Genomic DNA, 14741 nt, shown 5'->3' on the forward strand with positions numbered 1-14741 from the left:
ACGGTTAGAAGGAAAGACTTTATACCATTTGATAGGTAGAATTTCATGCTTTCACAAGCATAATGATGGAGATAGCAGCTCAGTTTTTTAAAATCTTCAAAGTCCCGTTTTCAAACATGATCTAGTACCCTAAGTTTTGTTGTAAAGCAGTGGGACTTAAGCTTCTAAGGGCCAGATTTTTAAAGATCCCTAGGAGCCTAAAGATACAGATAGATGCCTAGAAACTTTTGAAAATCCAACTCATTGATGTCATCTTCTTTAGGCACCTTAATACCTTTGTAAAGCTGGTCTTAAAATTTTCAAGTCACTTATCTGCTAACATCATGTTGTAATTGAAAGGGTGGAAAAGTGAACTGATAATCTAAACGTCGTTTGAAGGTGTATTATTATATTATGACTCGCCAGGGCTGGAAACACACTGGTGGACTTATACAAAATACTTTTAAGGACCAGTAAATTCTTCCAAGCAGTGGTCCTAGATGATTAGTTAAGGGGGGGGGAAAGGCTGTTTACCGTATTTGGGTTTCTTTTTAATGTCTTCTTAAAATTTAGCTTCTATTAATTTTTTACTGTAACATAAGGTACATTTTTGCATAACAGCACCCCAATATATAATGTAATTCTGATGCTGAGCAATTGCCATGTAAGTTTTCTAGGATGCTGCTCAAAATCAAGTTGCTACATACATATATTGGGCTGGGACAGTGGGAGGGCTGTTTTCATACTGTCTACTAACTCCTTAGCTGATTTTAGTAGCTTCACAGGCAGAAGATACTGTGGGTAGGTGGGGGTAGGGAACTAACGGTATGTAGTAGAATACAGAGCAGAAAAGGTTGAAGTACTGTCTTGAAAGCAACAAGATTCAAGAGCCTTAGATGGAAGCTGCTTCTCATCAAGGCAGTGTGCTTACTACTGCATACCTTCTGATCCCCCAGTTTGGGAGCCATGTAGGCTGAAACTATTTGTAAGCAACCTGTCCCAATTCCCAGTATGTCACAAATTTGTAGAGCATCAGTGCAGCATAATTCATGACCCTTGCTGCATAATTTGTCTGATGTACCAAAGCGCACACTTTATTCCAAATTAACTTTTAGTGTCCTTGCAAGATAGTTTGCTTTTGTAATTAGAAAATAAATTTCTCTCAAGACTTTTTCATGGTAAATGTCCATATAAAACTTGTTAAAGATTTCCAGGTTGTGATTGCAAAATTCAGTCTTGTGAGCATGGTTAAGAATTAATGCATAGTTCACCATTTTGTTTGAAAAGATGGCAGGGCAAGAAAGGAGAAAAAAGGCTGAATTTATAAAATTTGGATTGTGGCTTCTTGAAGCCAGCGACTTCTCAGCGACGTTTGGCTTATTGTCATCAGTCGGTCATGTGGATCGTACTTTAAAAGAAGTTCTAAAGTGCTAACTGCACAGCAATGCTTATTTAGCTAATCAAAATATATGATGTATGGCCCGTTACGTTTAATTACAGTAACACGTTTAACTGAAAAAACCCTCCTAGCCTTAAACTAATCATAAATCTGATGTAACACACAAATCTGCAAAATGTTTTAATTTAGCGCAGACTTGTAAAACACCGCATTTGTATAAAAAAAAATTAATGTTTAGTTTATGTAGTGAGTTTTTAATTGCTCTAGCATGAACTCTTCACATTACTGAAGAATATAAAATTAAGATACACTTTTCTCTTTTTTTTATAGGCTCGGAATGTTAACACGGGTGAGCTAGCAGCAATTAAAGTAATAAAACTGGAACCAGGTAAGTGTCCCCTCGTGGTGAAGCTTACCACTTTACAGACTTCAGATATTTTCCATGTTTTAATTGTGCTCATTTTTGTTTGCTCTTATTTTACAAAATTAACGTTTAAAAAAAAAATGACCAAGAAGGGATAGGGATAATTTTTGGTCCCCTCACCACCAAATTTCCTGCTATGCATCCCCTCTTTCATTGACATGCATTTTTAAGGATGGAAGGATGAACACAAAGAAATGCGCAAAAAAAAAAAAGCGTAGGATTACTTTTAATTTTTTATTGTGTTGCTTTGCCTGCTGTTTTGCATTGCTAACTCTAGCTGTGGTACTCCTGTCTTACATCTGTCTCTGCATATCATGCTGCAGAAAGTGTGTAGTATTTTGCGTTAGATATAACCAATAAATATAAAAACAGCATTCTCAAATATTCCCACCATGCAGGTTAGTATCGGGAAGATAGGGGTGGCAGAGTGGAATCAGGGCATCCTCTTAAAGAAAATCAAGTGTCCAGGAATTATGTTTTTGTAAACATACAATCTTTTTAGAATGAGCATCAGATTGGACAAAGTCTGTACTGTGGGTATGTCTATGCTGCATTCGAAGGTATGATTTGCACCTTGGATAGGCATATCTGTGCTATGTTTAATCTGACATGCTAACAATAGTAACAAAGACACAGTGGCATGGTCTTCAGCATGGGCTCTACAAACCTTCCCAGTCCCTCTGGGTACGTACACACATTCCTAGTCTGTGTTGCCATGTTTTCACTGCTGTTTTTAGTGTGCTAGCTAGATTAAACGTGTCTGAGCTGTAAATCACACCTTCAGTTGTAGTGTAGACACAGGTGCCAGCTTCCAACTTTCCCCAGGGATGCTCAATCCCTGCTCCATCCCAGGCTCCGCCTCCATTCCATCTCTTCCCCCAAGGCCCTGCCCCCACTCCGCTCCCGCCCCACCTCTTCCCTGCCTCTTTCCACCCAGTTCCGTCCCCTCCCTTCCCTGAGTTTGCCCTGTTCCCACTCCTCCCCTTCTCTCCCAGCACCTCCTGCACGCTGCGGAACAGCTGGAAGCGAGCTGGGGGAGTTGATCTGCGGGGCTGCCAGCGGGCGGGAGGTGCTGGAGGGGTGGCTGGGGAGCTTGGCTGCCGGTGGGTGCTAAGCACCCACTAATTTTTTTCCGTGGGTGCTCCACTCCTGGAGCACCCACAGAGTTGGCACCTATGAGTGTAGATATAGTCTAAGAAACTGTACTAGAAATGAGCAAACAATGGGTGTGAAACATTTAAAAGGAAACTTTTTAAAGCTTCAGTTTAGTGTAAGGTGTACATTTTTTCCAAAATCATGAAGTATTAGATATTAACAATATTCAGTTAACGCTTTATCAGTCTGCATGAAATGAAAACTATGCATGGTAAGAGAAATGAAGACAGTGAGACAAAAGTGAAGGAGAGTGAGAGAAGGTGTGGAATACTACTCGAGAAAGATAGGAGGAGTAATAGATGACCTGGAAGGGTCCAGGACTTCAGTATATTCCATGAGTCCAGAAATACTCATGAAGACCCTGACTAAAACACACTATAATTCACTGAGAAAAAACTTAAAGCAGAGTTGAGGTTGTGTGGAAGTATCTCCTGCCCTTCAGCAAAACTCAAACTTCTGAAAACCAGGAAATTCGGAGTTAAGGTTCACCCCAATGCAATACTAAGGGCTTGTCTACACTTACATTTTATAGTGCTCTAACTTGCTGGCTCAGGAGGGTGAAAAATCACCCCCTGAGCGCAGCAACTCTGAGCACTTCAAAGCACTGCCACAGGAGTGTTCCTGTGGCAGGGCTGTGAAGTTTCCAGTGTAGACATACCCTAATTCTGTCTCCCAGAGCTGGGACTAGCCACAGGAAATTATCTGCATGCATTCCACTGCATTCCTTGTGTTAGGTGTCAGTGTACTGAATGGTGGAGGCATCAGTTGGAACAGCTTGGTAGAGGTGTGATGGTCATGTAAGAAGATCTAGGTCAGAGGTCCTCCCCCCAGTGTGTGTGATCAGAGGAAAGAGGTGCATATGTACCTTGAGGGATCTACTGTTCAGCATTCCAGTACTGAATTGTGCAGGTTGTCAGTAGGGGGCACAGGGGTCTTCTTGCTATGCAGATTATTAGCAGTGCGGTGGATACGAGAGCAGTTGGTGGGTTTAATGATGGGTAAGTGAAAGTGTAGTGTTAAATGGAATATTTTGGATAAGAGTGAAGGGCTGTAAAATTTAACAACTGTTGGGACTGTTTTTGGGAGCAGACTTAGTGTTTGGGTGTGGAACAAGACAGAGAACTCCAGTACAGCTCACCTAAAACAAATTTTGCTTTACCAAACAGGCGTTTGACTGTTGCAGGTGTCATGTGCCCTGTTCCCTGAATGATGTACACGATCTGCAAAGGCAGAGTATGAGTATGTGTGCTGTGGGATTATTGGATCATCTCTCAAAGAAGCCAGAGTTAAGGTTGCTTTGGCATGTACCTTAGTTCTGTTTCCTGGTTTTCAGAGGTTTGAGTTTGCTTGACTCAGTGTTCTGGAAGGGTATGAGATATCTCTGGGCAACCTTAACTCTGAATTAATGAAGTTTCCTAGTGTTATTTTTTTTTTAAATAGAAAAATGTTTGTTGCAGGAGTTAGTAGTCATATGGGTAGCTGTAGTTCTCACATAGCTTTGCAGTTGTTATGGTACAGGACTGTCACTAATTTAATTAGAAGATGACCTAGCTTTTATATAGTGTGTTGCATCAGTAGATTGTAATGAATTTTACATCCTTATCCCCATTTTACAGATGGGAAAGTGAGGTACAGGTAGGTGAAGTGGCTTTCCCAAGGTCATCCAGCAGACCAGTGGCAAAGCCAGGAATAGTGCCAATTCAATGGTTTCTCCACTAGGCCACACAGTTGTTGTGTGATTCCTCAGTGCTCCTCCCCTTCTGTATCCCCACTGTTGTGGAATGGGGACAATGGTCTTGCTTGGAGTGTGTAATTGCTAACAGGGCCGGTAAGAGAAATCTCTGACAAGGTCGGTGGCCCCAAATCTTGACAGTTTTATCACATGGTGGTTACAATAACTTTAAAGGTGTCCGAGAAGACAGGTGTGTCTCTGTCCTTTGCCATCCCATTTCCTCACCATTTCCCAGAACATGTAGCATCCTGTGCAAGATTTACCTTCCCCTTCCCATCCCATTAAGCCATTGTTAGCACGGTAGGAGCCTTTGGCATGCAAGAAGTTGCTCCTTGCTTACTCTTGCCTTCCACTGTTCTGCTGTGTCACAAGCAGCAGCTTAGTGGAGGATTGCACACTTCCTTGGTTATGTAGCCTGAACTGCACTAAACTGAGCCCCTCACCCCCACTACCTACCCCCAGCTGGGCTTCTTGCCTCTGCTTCGAGGCTTGCCAGCTCCCCTTATCACCCTCCACACATTGGTGACAAGTATCTTAATTGTTCGTTTCAATGGATTTCAGATGTTTAAATTTGCATTACATTCTGCCCCCCCTTAGTTCACGGGGCAAGAAGAGGATCTCACACCCCTGCAAAGGGATAGGGCCCCCCAGATCCCAGCTCATGCAGAGGGACATGGAGAGTGGCTCAGACACCCCAAGCGCAGGGTCCCTCAGATCCCAGGACACACATTGGGAAGGGAGCAGGGCTCAAACCCTTGCAGGGCATAGGGCTTCCCCATATCCCAGCACCCATCCGGAAGGGGAGAATTCAGGGCTGATGGGCCTCCACACTCAGAACCCCCAGTTCTTCTGCCACCCCTTACATTTGTCCAACCCCTTCCTTTCCCTACGACCATTCCAAATTTATCCTCCTCCCCGTAATACTCTATCTGTTGCTGCAGGCGTCTTCCCCCCCCCCACACACTTTTCCCTATTCCCACCCACTCTCCCACCCCAATCACCCTCTCCTCCCAGCAAGCATTCATATACCTAATATATTTTCAGACCACCTAGAGGGACAAGAGCCCCCAGATCCAAGCTGATGTTGGTGGGGTTTAGGGAGAGAGACTCAGACCCCCGTAGATGGACTGAGGCCCCCAGATCCTGGTACACATGCACACAAGGTGGAAGGTCTGAGACACCCCCAGAGGGGTAGCCCCACAAATCACAGCCCATATGGGGGAAGGTGTATGTGTGGATCAGATCACCGCAGGGGGGTGGGACCCCCAGTTTCCAGCATACATGAAGGTCGTGAAGAGGGGCTTAGCCTTTCAAATGCTGGCCCACGCAATGGAAGGGAGAATGTGGGGTTGACAATGCCCCTGCCCCTATTTTCCCTCAGTCCTCCTGCCATTTACCTTCATGTTCCTTTCCCATAATCCCTTCACTATAGCCCCAAACCCCTCGTCCCTATTCACTCCTACTGCTTCACCCCCAATTGCTGTTCTGTTCAAGCCAACCTTTCACATGTGATTCCCCCCCCTCCCCCGAATAACTTTGATTAAATTCCTCTTACATAAAATAAACTCTGTCCTCCCCCTGAAAGCTTTGAACAAGATGCCTACAAACTTTTTCCAGATTTCTTCCCCAGGTGGCTTTTGAACTGACACTGGTGGGGTTCAAAGGACTACTGCTTATCCCATTGAGCTACCCAGCTGTAACAAAACTTAAAGGACTACAAATCCTGTTGGCTCTTCTGACCTCTATGCTCCGTGTAATCCACTAAGTTTGTGTGCTAAACTCTTTGGAGAATATTTTACTGAATTTTGCTCCCCCAAAGGAATAGTGGGTGCCAAGAGCTAGTTGGGGCTAACTCTCAAGCAGTTGAGACCCCTGTGCCAGGATCAAAGCTATGGTTTGATCCCCAAAAAAACATTCAGGAAAATGTCAACCTTAAGAAAGCTTTCCACCCCCTGTTTAAAAGCTGTATCTCAGGAACCCCTTGGTTAAAATAACCCCAAATTTGTTTCTCACCCTAGCCAGAGAGCCCTCATGAGGAGGGATCCTAGTTTTCCATGATTAAAAAAAACCAAAATTCTCCAATAAAAAAGCATAAAAATCCATGTTTCACCATGCTTAAATGAAATGCTGAACTTTACTTTCCCTAGCCACTAATACCATATATATTTATATATATATTTATCAGTTGACCACAATGTTTTGTTGATATATTTACAATTTTTAAACAAGTTCGAAGCCTGCCAGTGCCATCAATCATGATAATAAAATTAATAGAATTGCTCTCCAGCCACCCTGCTCTGAAGGCAGCGCCGCCGCCAGCAGCAGTGGAGAAGTAAGGGTGATAATACCATATCATGCCACCCTTACTTCTGTGCTTGCTGGTGGTGGCACTGTCTTCAGAGCTGGGTGCCCGGCCAGCAGCTGCCGTTCTCCACCCCGCCTTCAGAGCGGGGCGGCCAGAGAGTGGTGGCTGCTGGTCAGGTGTCCAGCTCTGAAGGCAGTGCCGCCACCAGCAGCTTCTCACGCACCCTTCCCCCTCTCGCCCCCCTGAATACATAGTGCATCCCTCCAAGGGGGTGTGCTCCCCAGTTTGAGAACCTTTGGAATAAGTGACACTGGCACTTTCAGTAAAATTTAGTTAATGTTTTTGTTTTTTTCACAAAATGTAAAGTAAAGGTTCTCTGTAAAAATGCAGATTCCATGTTTTTTTGTGTTTTTCCATGGCAAACAGATTGATAGGATCTCTGCTCACGAGGCATACCAGATTTCAAATCAGTCTGAGTAACCATGCAGATTTTAGAGCACTTAGAAAAGTTCAGCTTTTTAACAGAAAGCTAAAGTAGACCTGGTGGCCCACTATAATAGAGCTATGTGTTAATTGTGTATGTAATTGGATTCTACAAGGTGTATCTCATTTACATATCATAAAGTGTTTTAGGGCTGAGGACTCATCTGATTAGACTTGTTGAGCATAACAAATACTGTAAGATGTACGTTTAGTTTATTATTTTTTAGCTGTTGTGCTGTTTCACTTTAAGGTCCATGTTAGAAGAGAAAATCTTTTAATATTTTAACTGATTATATTTGTAACTGGATATGTCTTGTGTATGTGTATTGCATATACACATCTTATCCTAAATAGTAAAAATCAGTTTAATAGTAGGATAGCCCTAAACAAGACATGTTTGTGAAACTGGAACTATTCTCAGGATATCTTACATAGTAATAGAAAGAGTGGACCACCACCACAGTAGTTGGCCTTATGTGATTTATATTGGGTTAATCTTCTGAGTAAGAGGAATAGAAACACTATGTTCCCCCTGGAGCTATAGAGTAGACAAAGTCATGGGCAGATAGTTACATTACCCGATTTTTCAGCTTTTAGTAGGTGGAAAAGATGTCTTGCAACTCTTTCTAAATATGGCCAAGCTTATACTCAAATATACTATTTCTGGGAGAGTGAATTCCAGTCTGCCTTCATTATCTATGAACTTGACCCTCAGGACAGTGTTCTGGATTAATGTAAGTTGTATGGTGGTCCTGAAATGGAGAGACTCTATTAAAATTCTAATTTTCTTTTATGTCATGCTGGCCTAAATTGTGCCTAGCAGTTTGTACTTCAATGTGGGTTTTTGGCAACTGATAGGGAGAGTGATGCATAGCTGTGATAAGTGCCAGCTGGCCTCCCTCCCTTATAGAAGCAGCTATCCAGGGCTTCTGAGTGAGTGGCTTTTTGTCCCAAGTAGCAAAAGCCTGGCTCACGGGGGCAAGGTCCACATTTCAGAGGGATCACAGTCTGTCTGCCAGTTGCAGACTGGTTGTGGGGAGGAGAATAATTTCTAGCTGTTTATGCTGTCTGGGAGCAGAAACAGTATCATGTGACTTAGGTAATCAGTTATACACTATGAATAACACAGCTGAATTTGAGCAGTTAATTTGCAGCCTGCATCTGATGAAGTGAGCTGTAGCTCACGAAAGCTTATGCTCAAATAAATTGGTTAGTCTCTAAGGTGCCACAAGTACTTCTTTTCTTTTTGCGAATACAGACTAACACGGCTGCTACTCTGAAATCTGTAGATTGAAACTTGCTTTCAATACACAAAATAAATTAACAGTTTTACAAGTCTGATGATGATTGTTTGCAAACAATTTGGAAATTTAAAGGGCTAAATTTGCAACATCTGATCTTCACAAGGAATAATTTAGTCAACTCTATTGGAAGTTCTCTAGCACTATAAGTTTAGTGTATGTCCTCAACTCCTGGACAATGGTCTTTTGTAAAATCTGGCTTATGGTTTACACAGTGCATTGACCAGAGACTTCTGCCATAACTGGTCATAACAGGATACCTTTGAATTTTCTTCATTTTTTTTTTCAGTCTGTCTCTTTTTACATTCTTTTAAAAATATTTTCTTTTTTTTTTTAAAGAAGAAAATTCTTCATAGAGATAAATGTTGGAGGTCCTAGTCTGTCAGACACATTTTTATTTTACCAAGTTCTTAAAGCTATTTTAGACTAAGGAGAATCTGGGGACTCCTTTAAAATGTATTTTCTAATAGATAGTAAATAAGTCCTATAAAACTAGCTTTTCCAAAATACATATGGATACTAATTTGTCCGAATGAGCTTAAGAATCAGCTCAAAGCTATGTTTGAAATTTTGGCTTGCAAAATAGTATCTGGGGGAAAAAAAGCTTTTTAAAAGGTTAAATTAATTCCTGTCCCATTGCAAACTCCCCCAAAAAACAAACACTGGAATTCTTTATTCCTATAGTTTGACCAAGTTTTTATAGTTGTGTAAACCTGGTAATTGGAGTCTGTAATGGAAACATTGGCCCAACCTAGGCACCAGATAGCAAGGCTCAGATAAATGGCAAAGCAACAACATTGGAGAAATGCCTGAAAAGACAACTTAGCACTTTCTGTATAGTTGTATGCTTATTAAGTTTGTTTCAAGGTCATTGAAGAGTGCTATGACATGATTTCTCTGTAGGAAGATAATCCAAGATGGATTTAGATGCTGGTTAGAGGTAACAAGTTTTGCCATATTTCAAGAACATAGATTATTGATAGTACATCTGGAGACCCACACAGCAAGGTGCCAGGGAAAAGAATTAAGTGAGGAACTTTTATATACAACAATTCCTGCCAAGGAGAGCAGAGACTCTTGAGCATACAACCAGGAAGCTGTTCACTTTTAGGACTGGCTATAAACGGGAACATTGTTATTAACATACAAAATTATTATTACCAACTTTTAACCTTCGTATATAATGTAAGCTTGCTTGGTCTCTACTAGCAGAGCTTCCCACAAGAGAATCTACACAGGTGTAAGAGTAAATGATTTTTTTAAAAATCATTTTCTACCCTTTAAATAAAGAGTAATTGAATTTAAAAAGGGGTTGAGAAGAGCTGTGGCTACTGTCCTCTAAGTGGTGTCAAGTAGTGGACTAGGGCTCCATCCTGACATAGGAGTCCTCTGATTTTAAGAATATAGTTACCTGTTATTCCCTTAGTCTTTTAGAACTTGTGTTGCTGTACAAAGTTCTGTATTCTAGAAATGTACATGAATATAAAATGAAGTTAATTACAAATCTGATAATGACCCGAGCTCTTCAGTTTAAAAAAAAAACGTTGAACGCCAAACTCCGAGGGATGGATATTTAAATACGACAAAAATATCAATTGTTTTCTTCTTCAGGGGAAGATTTTGCTGTTGTGCAGCAGGAAATCGTTATGATGAAAGACTGTAAGCATCCAAACATTGTTGCTTATTTTGGCAGCTATCTCAGGTACAATTTTTGTTTCTTTTGCTCATTTCAAAAATGCTGTAGCATTGCCTCTCCGAAGAGGAATGATCCGCAGCAAAACATAATTTATTAACCACTGTTACACTGCCATATTTTCTGTATTTCCTTTACCAACAGTACTAATTGCTAAGCTATTTCTCTATAAACAGGCTGTTTCTACTGACTGGATCCTTCAGGGACATCACAGTTCAGTGTAGGTGACATTTAATCACATCCTTGGTCATGAATTGAGATTTCACAAACTCTGTATTGGGACAGCACTGAATGAACTCAGCAGGGCGAATATGCCAAATGTAAAGAGAACTGTGTGCACACAAGTGTCTTTAATTAGGTTTTGCTAGAATAGATTTTTCTCTTATTATAGTAGCCGTCTTTAACATATATCTTTTAGTTTGCATCAAGTTACATCTGCAAGTGATGTTTTCATGGAGTAAACTAGACTTTGCACCAAAAAAAAACCTTGGCTATTTGACGATTGGAAATTATGAGGAAAAACTGAGGAGGAGGTGACTCTCTTGCATTTGGAACAGTAGTTCTAAAATAAGTATTAATCAAGGACGTTATATTGTGGTACATAGGAAAACTGAAACTCTTAACATTTCTGAAGGCCACTAATGTTGTGGTTTGGGATTCCCTTTGAAATCTGAAGGTGATGCGTATTTCAGTTCTGTATTTTATTTTCATCCTGTCCTTTGATAGCACAGTTTTTAGCATATTAGGAGGTCTTGACGCTGTCACTTGTTAATAAATTGTAGTCAGTTGCTTGACCACACTTTGGTTCATTATGAAGTATATTCAGGTGACCAGCCTGTAGCAGTCAGGATTATTATTACAAGCCATTAATAATCTAGTATAGGGAAAAAGTTCAATATGATACCAGTCTCCAGAAAGCTGCATCATGCGGCATTGTTACGTTCACCATATGCAGGTGTGCTCCCAAAGTTACACATCTCAGCTGTTAGTATTTATGAGATGATTTTATAAATTACACATCTCTTTACATGTCATTAAAATCCAACCCATCAGATTATATGAATTCCTGAAATTAATGCTCTGTTCCTTCCCTTATCTTTGTTTTGGATACTAGCATTGGCCTGTGAGAATAACTCCCTACCTCTTGCTGTAGTAAAATAATCATATGTCCTGGTCCTGACAGCTTTCCTATCTACTTAAGCCAAAGTTTGCTTCTGCTAATGCAAGGTGTTATGGGATACTTAGCATAAGTGAATAGGGTTATAATAAAGATATAGGTAAACGGAGGCTATGTAACTGCTATAATATTTGTGCTTATTGCTATTGATGCTTAATGCGTATTAATATATAGAGTGTGGGTAATACATATTAATATGATGTAGGCACTAGCCAGCATATATTGCTCAACATACTCAATAGGTGTCTCATCTTCCCCTGCTTTTGTTTCTTTTGAATAGTTTCTTGAGTGAGAGATTAATGAGGCCCAGTGAGTGTTTGATTATGTATACAAAGTGAAATAGCTCCAACAGGAGACCGTGAGAGAGGGTGTGACTATAACCAGGGTGGCTGGGCACTCAGCTGGGCCAAGGGAGACGGATTCAAGTCCCTGTTCCTAATTGGGCAGGGCAGGAACTTGAACCTGTCTCCCACATTACAGATGAATGCACTGGGCTGCTGGCTATTCTGAGGTGTGTGTGTGTCTGTCTGCCTCTCTCCCTCTCTAACGGGTTTTCCACAATTCTTTTTTGAAAGATCTGTTTTTTGTTCTGATGCAAAACAAAAACAAATGTTGAAACTTTAAAATGCATCACAAAACAGAATTTTTATTTTCCAGCCAGCTCTGGTTTATGGTCCTCTCTCCTCTTAAATTGATTCAGGCCTGCATTTGAATGCAGTACTTTAATCTTCAGTTATGGAAACGCGCGTAGACCGCAGGCACGCCTCTTTGTGGCTGGACATGGCGAAGCAACTCATTCATCAGCTAGTATCCCCTACAGACACCTGCCCCAGCCCTGCAGTTATGTGCCTGCTCTTATGACTTGGCTCTCCAGCTAAGCCACTGTAATATCCCTTCCCTTCCAGGGTGACAGTGTCCCTCTTGGCACTGGTCAGCAATATGGTGTGCTCCCCTTCCATTCCGCTCTTCTGCCAGAGTAGTGGCCCCAGGACTTCGCTTTGCAGTCTTTTCACTGCAGTCTAAAGCACAACAAGTTGCACCAAAAGAAGTTTCTGCCTCTTGCCTGTGCTTGATCATTTAATCCATCCTGAGGCCTCCCCAGCTGTCTGTTCTGCAGAAGGCTGTCAGGGGTTACCTCCTTGGAGTCTTGCCCCAATCTGGATCCTCCACTCCAGTGTGTTGCCTCCCCCCCTCCCACCCCCTTAAAAGGCCATCTGCCTGTCAGATGGCCTTTTCTGGGGCCTGGTTCAGGAGTCTCATTTCTGCTGCTGTCTCCCATCAGGGTATAAACGCCCTCCTCTCCTCTTTACTGCCCAGAGATTGAGAGAGACCCAGCGTCCTTCTCATTTGGAATTCCTCTCTTTATAGGCCTGGTCTGCACTAGGAAATAAGGTCAGTATAACTACATTGCTCAGGGGTGTGAAAAATCCACACTACTGAGCGACGCAGTTAAACCGACCTAACCTCCAATGTAGACAGTGCTAGATCGACTCTAAAATTCTCCCATTGACCTAGCAGCTACTGCCTCTCAGGAACGGATGACCTACATTGGCAGGAGAAGCCCTCCTGTCGGCGTAGCTAGTGTCTTCACTACTGGGGCGCAGGTGCAGCGGCTTCACTGCAGCATTTGAAGGGTAGACAAGCCCATAGAAACTGACCAGCTCCTACTCCAGCTAAGACCTGGCCCTTTAATTGGACCTGGCCCTCCCTCCAGATGCGATAATTGGCCTCTTACGTTCATATTAACGTTTTTAACCACCTATGCGGGGGTGGCCGCATCGTTGGTTTTTTTCTCTAAACAAGACTTTTGAAGTGTAACTTTTTTCTTATGCTGTTTTTGTATATGTAAGTTTTCCAAAACATAAATGGTCAGGGCAAACTTTTGAAATTACAAATACAGTTATAAAAAGGGGTTGATTATGATGCAGGTAAAGGAATGCCTATTTGTTAGTTGTAATGAAAAGGCCATGCTAGAAATGATGTTGTACATTTATAAAACTGGATAGAAAATCGTGTCGGTACTTTAATATAGTTGTTTCTAAATGTTTGCTTAATTCAATTTTGATGTGTGTATATTACAACAGCATGTGTATATGCTGCCTGCTGTCCAATATAGACAAACTTTACTCTCTCACTAATGGCAGATTTAAAAAATTTTTTTTGGTATCTAAAATGGTCATGAGTTTAAAGTCTGTTATCTCCTGCCCCTGCATGGCTAGAAACAGACTTTAAAGCTTAACAATAAAATGGCATTACTATCTTATTAAAGAGAGACAAGGTGGGTGAGCTAATATCTTTGATTGGTGCAGTCAAAGATATTACTTCACCCACCTTGTGCTTCTAATATCCTGGGAGCAGTGTGGCTACAACATTGCATTACTATTTTTTATTTAATTTTGAGGATTTTATGTGTCCCTCATGAATGTTCTGTACACTGCCTCACTCTCCCTAAAGAGAGTATATGTAGGAGCCTGACCCTGCAAACTCTTGATCTGATGGATGAGGGTTTCATCATCATATCCTAGGTATAGGCAGTGGGTTAAAACTAACAAAAGGTAGCATTTTTTTTCACACAGTGCACAGGCAACCTGTGGAACTCTTTGCCAGAAGATGTTGTGAAGGCCAAGACTATAACAAGATTCAAAAAAGAACTAGATAAGGTCATGGAGGATAGGTCCATCAATTAGCCAGGATGGACAGGGATGCAAAACCATACTCTGAAGTGTCCCTAGCCTCTGTTTGCCAGAAGCTGGAAATGGATGGCAGGGGGTGGATCACTTGACGATTAACTGTTCTGTTCATTCCCTCTGAAGCACCTGGCATTGGGTGCTGTCAGAAGACAGGGTACTGGGCTAGATGGACCATTGGTCTGACCCAGTATGGCCGTTCTTTATGTTCTTAGGTATGAAAGGGCCAAAGAAGACAAGCATCACCCTAAAGACAGAGTTAAGATTGTTGGGGTGTTTTAACTGTGAATGTTGTCCATACTTCCAAATAAATAAATATAAAAACCTTAACTATGAATTTGGGTTTCTGTTGCTTGTGGGCCTTTAAAAAAAAAAATTACAGCATTCTTGTAAGGCTGATTTTTAA

The 14741-nt window shown here is 41.6% G+C and overlaps 1 protein-coding gene across 4 annotated transcripts in view; it reads left to right on the top strand.

Annotated features, from left to right (window-relative positions):
- The window catches only part of MAP4K3 (mitogen-activated protein kinase kinase kinase kinase 3), a 150720-nt gene that overhangs the window by 16193 nt on the left and 119786 nt on the right, over window positions 1-14741 (top strand). For all 4 annotated transcript variants that reach the window (XM_073339816.1, XM_073339812.1, XM_073339813.2 and 1 more), the window contains exons 2-3: window positions 1709-1766; window positions 10390-10480. In XM_073339816.1, the coding sequence (XP_073195917.1) occupies window positions 1709-1766; window positions 10390-10480 (149 nt within the window). The remainder of the gene's footprint in view (window positions 1-1708; window positions 1767-10389; window positions 10481-14741) is intronic.

The sequence above is a fragment of the Lepidochelys kempii genome, chromosome 3 (genome assembly GCF_965140285.1).
Source record: "Lepidochelys kempii isolate rLepKem1 chromosome 3, rLepKem1.hap1, whole genome shotgun sequence".
Taxonomy (NCBI): domain Eukaryota; kingdom Metazoa; phylum Chordata; order Testudines; family Cheloniidae; genus Lepidochelys; species Lepidochelys kempii.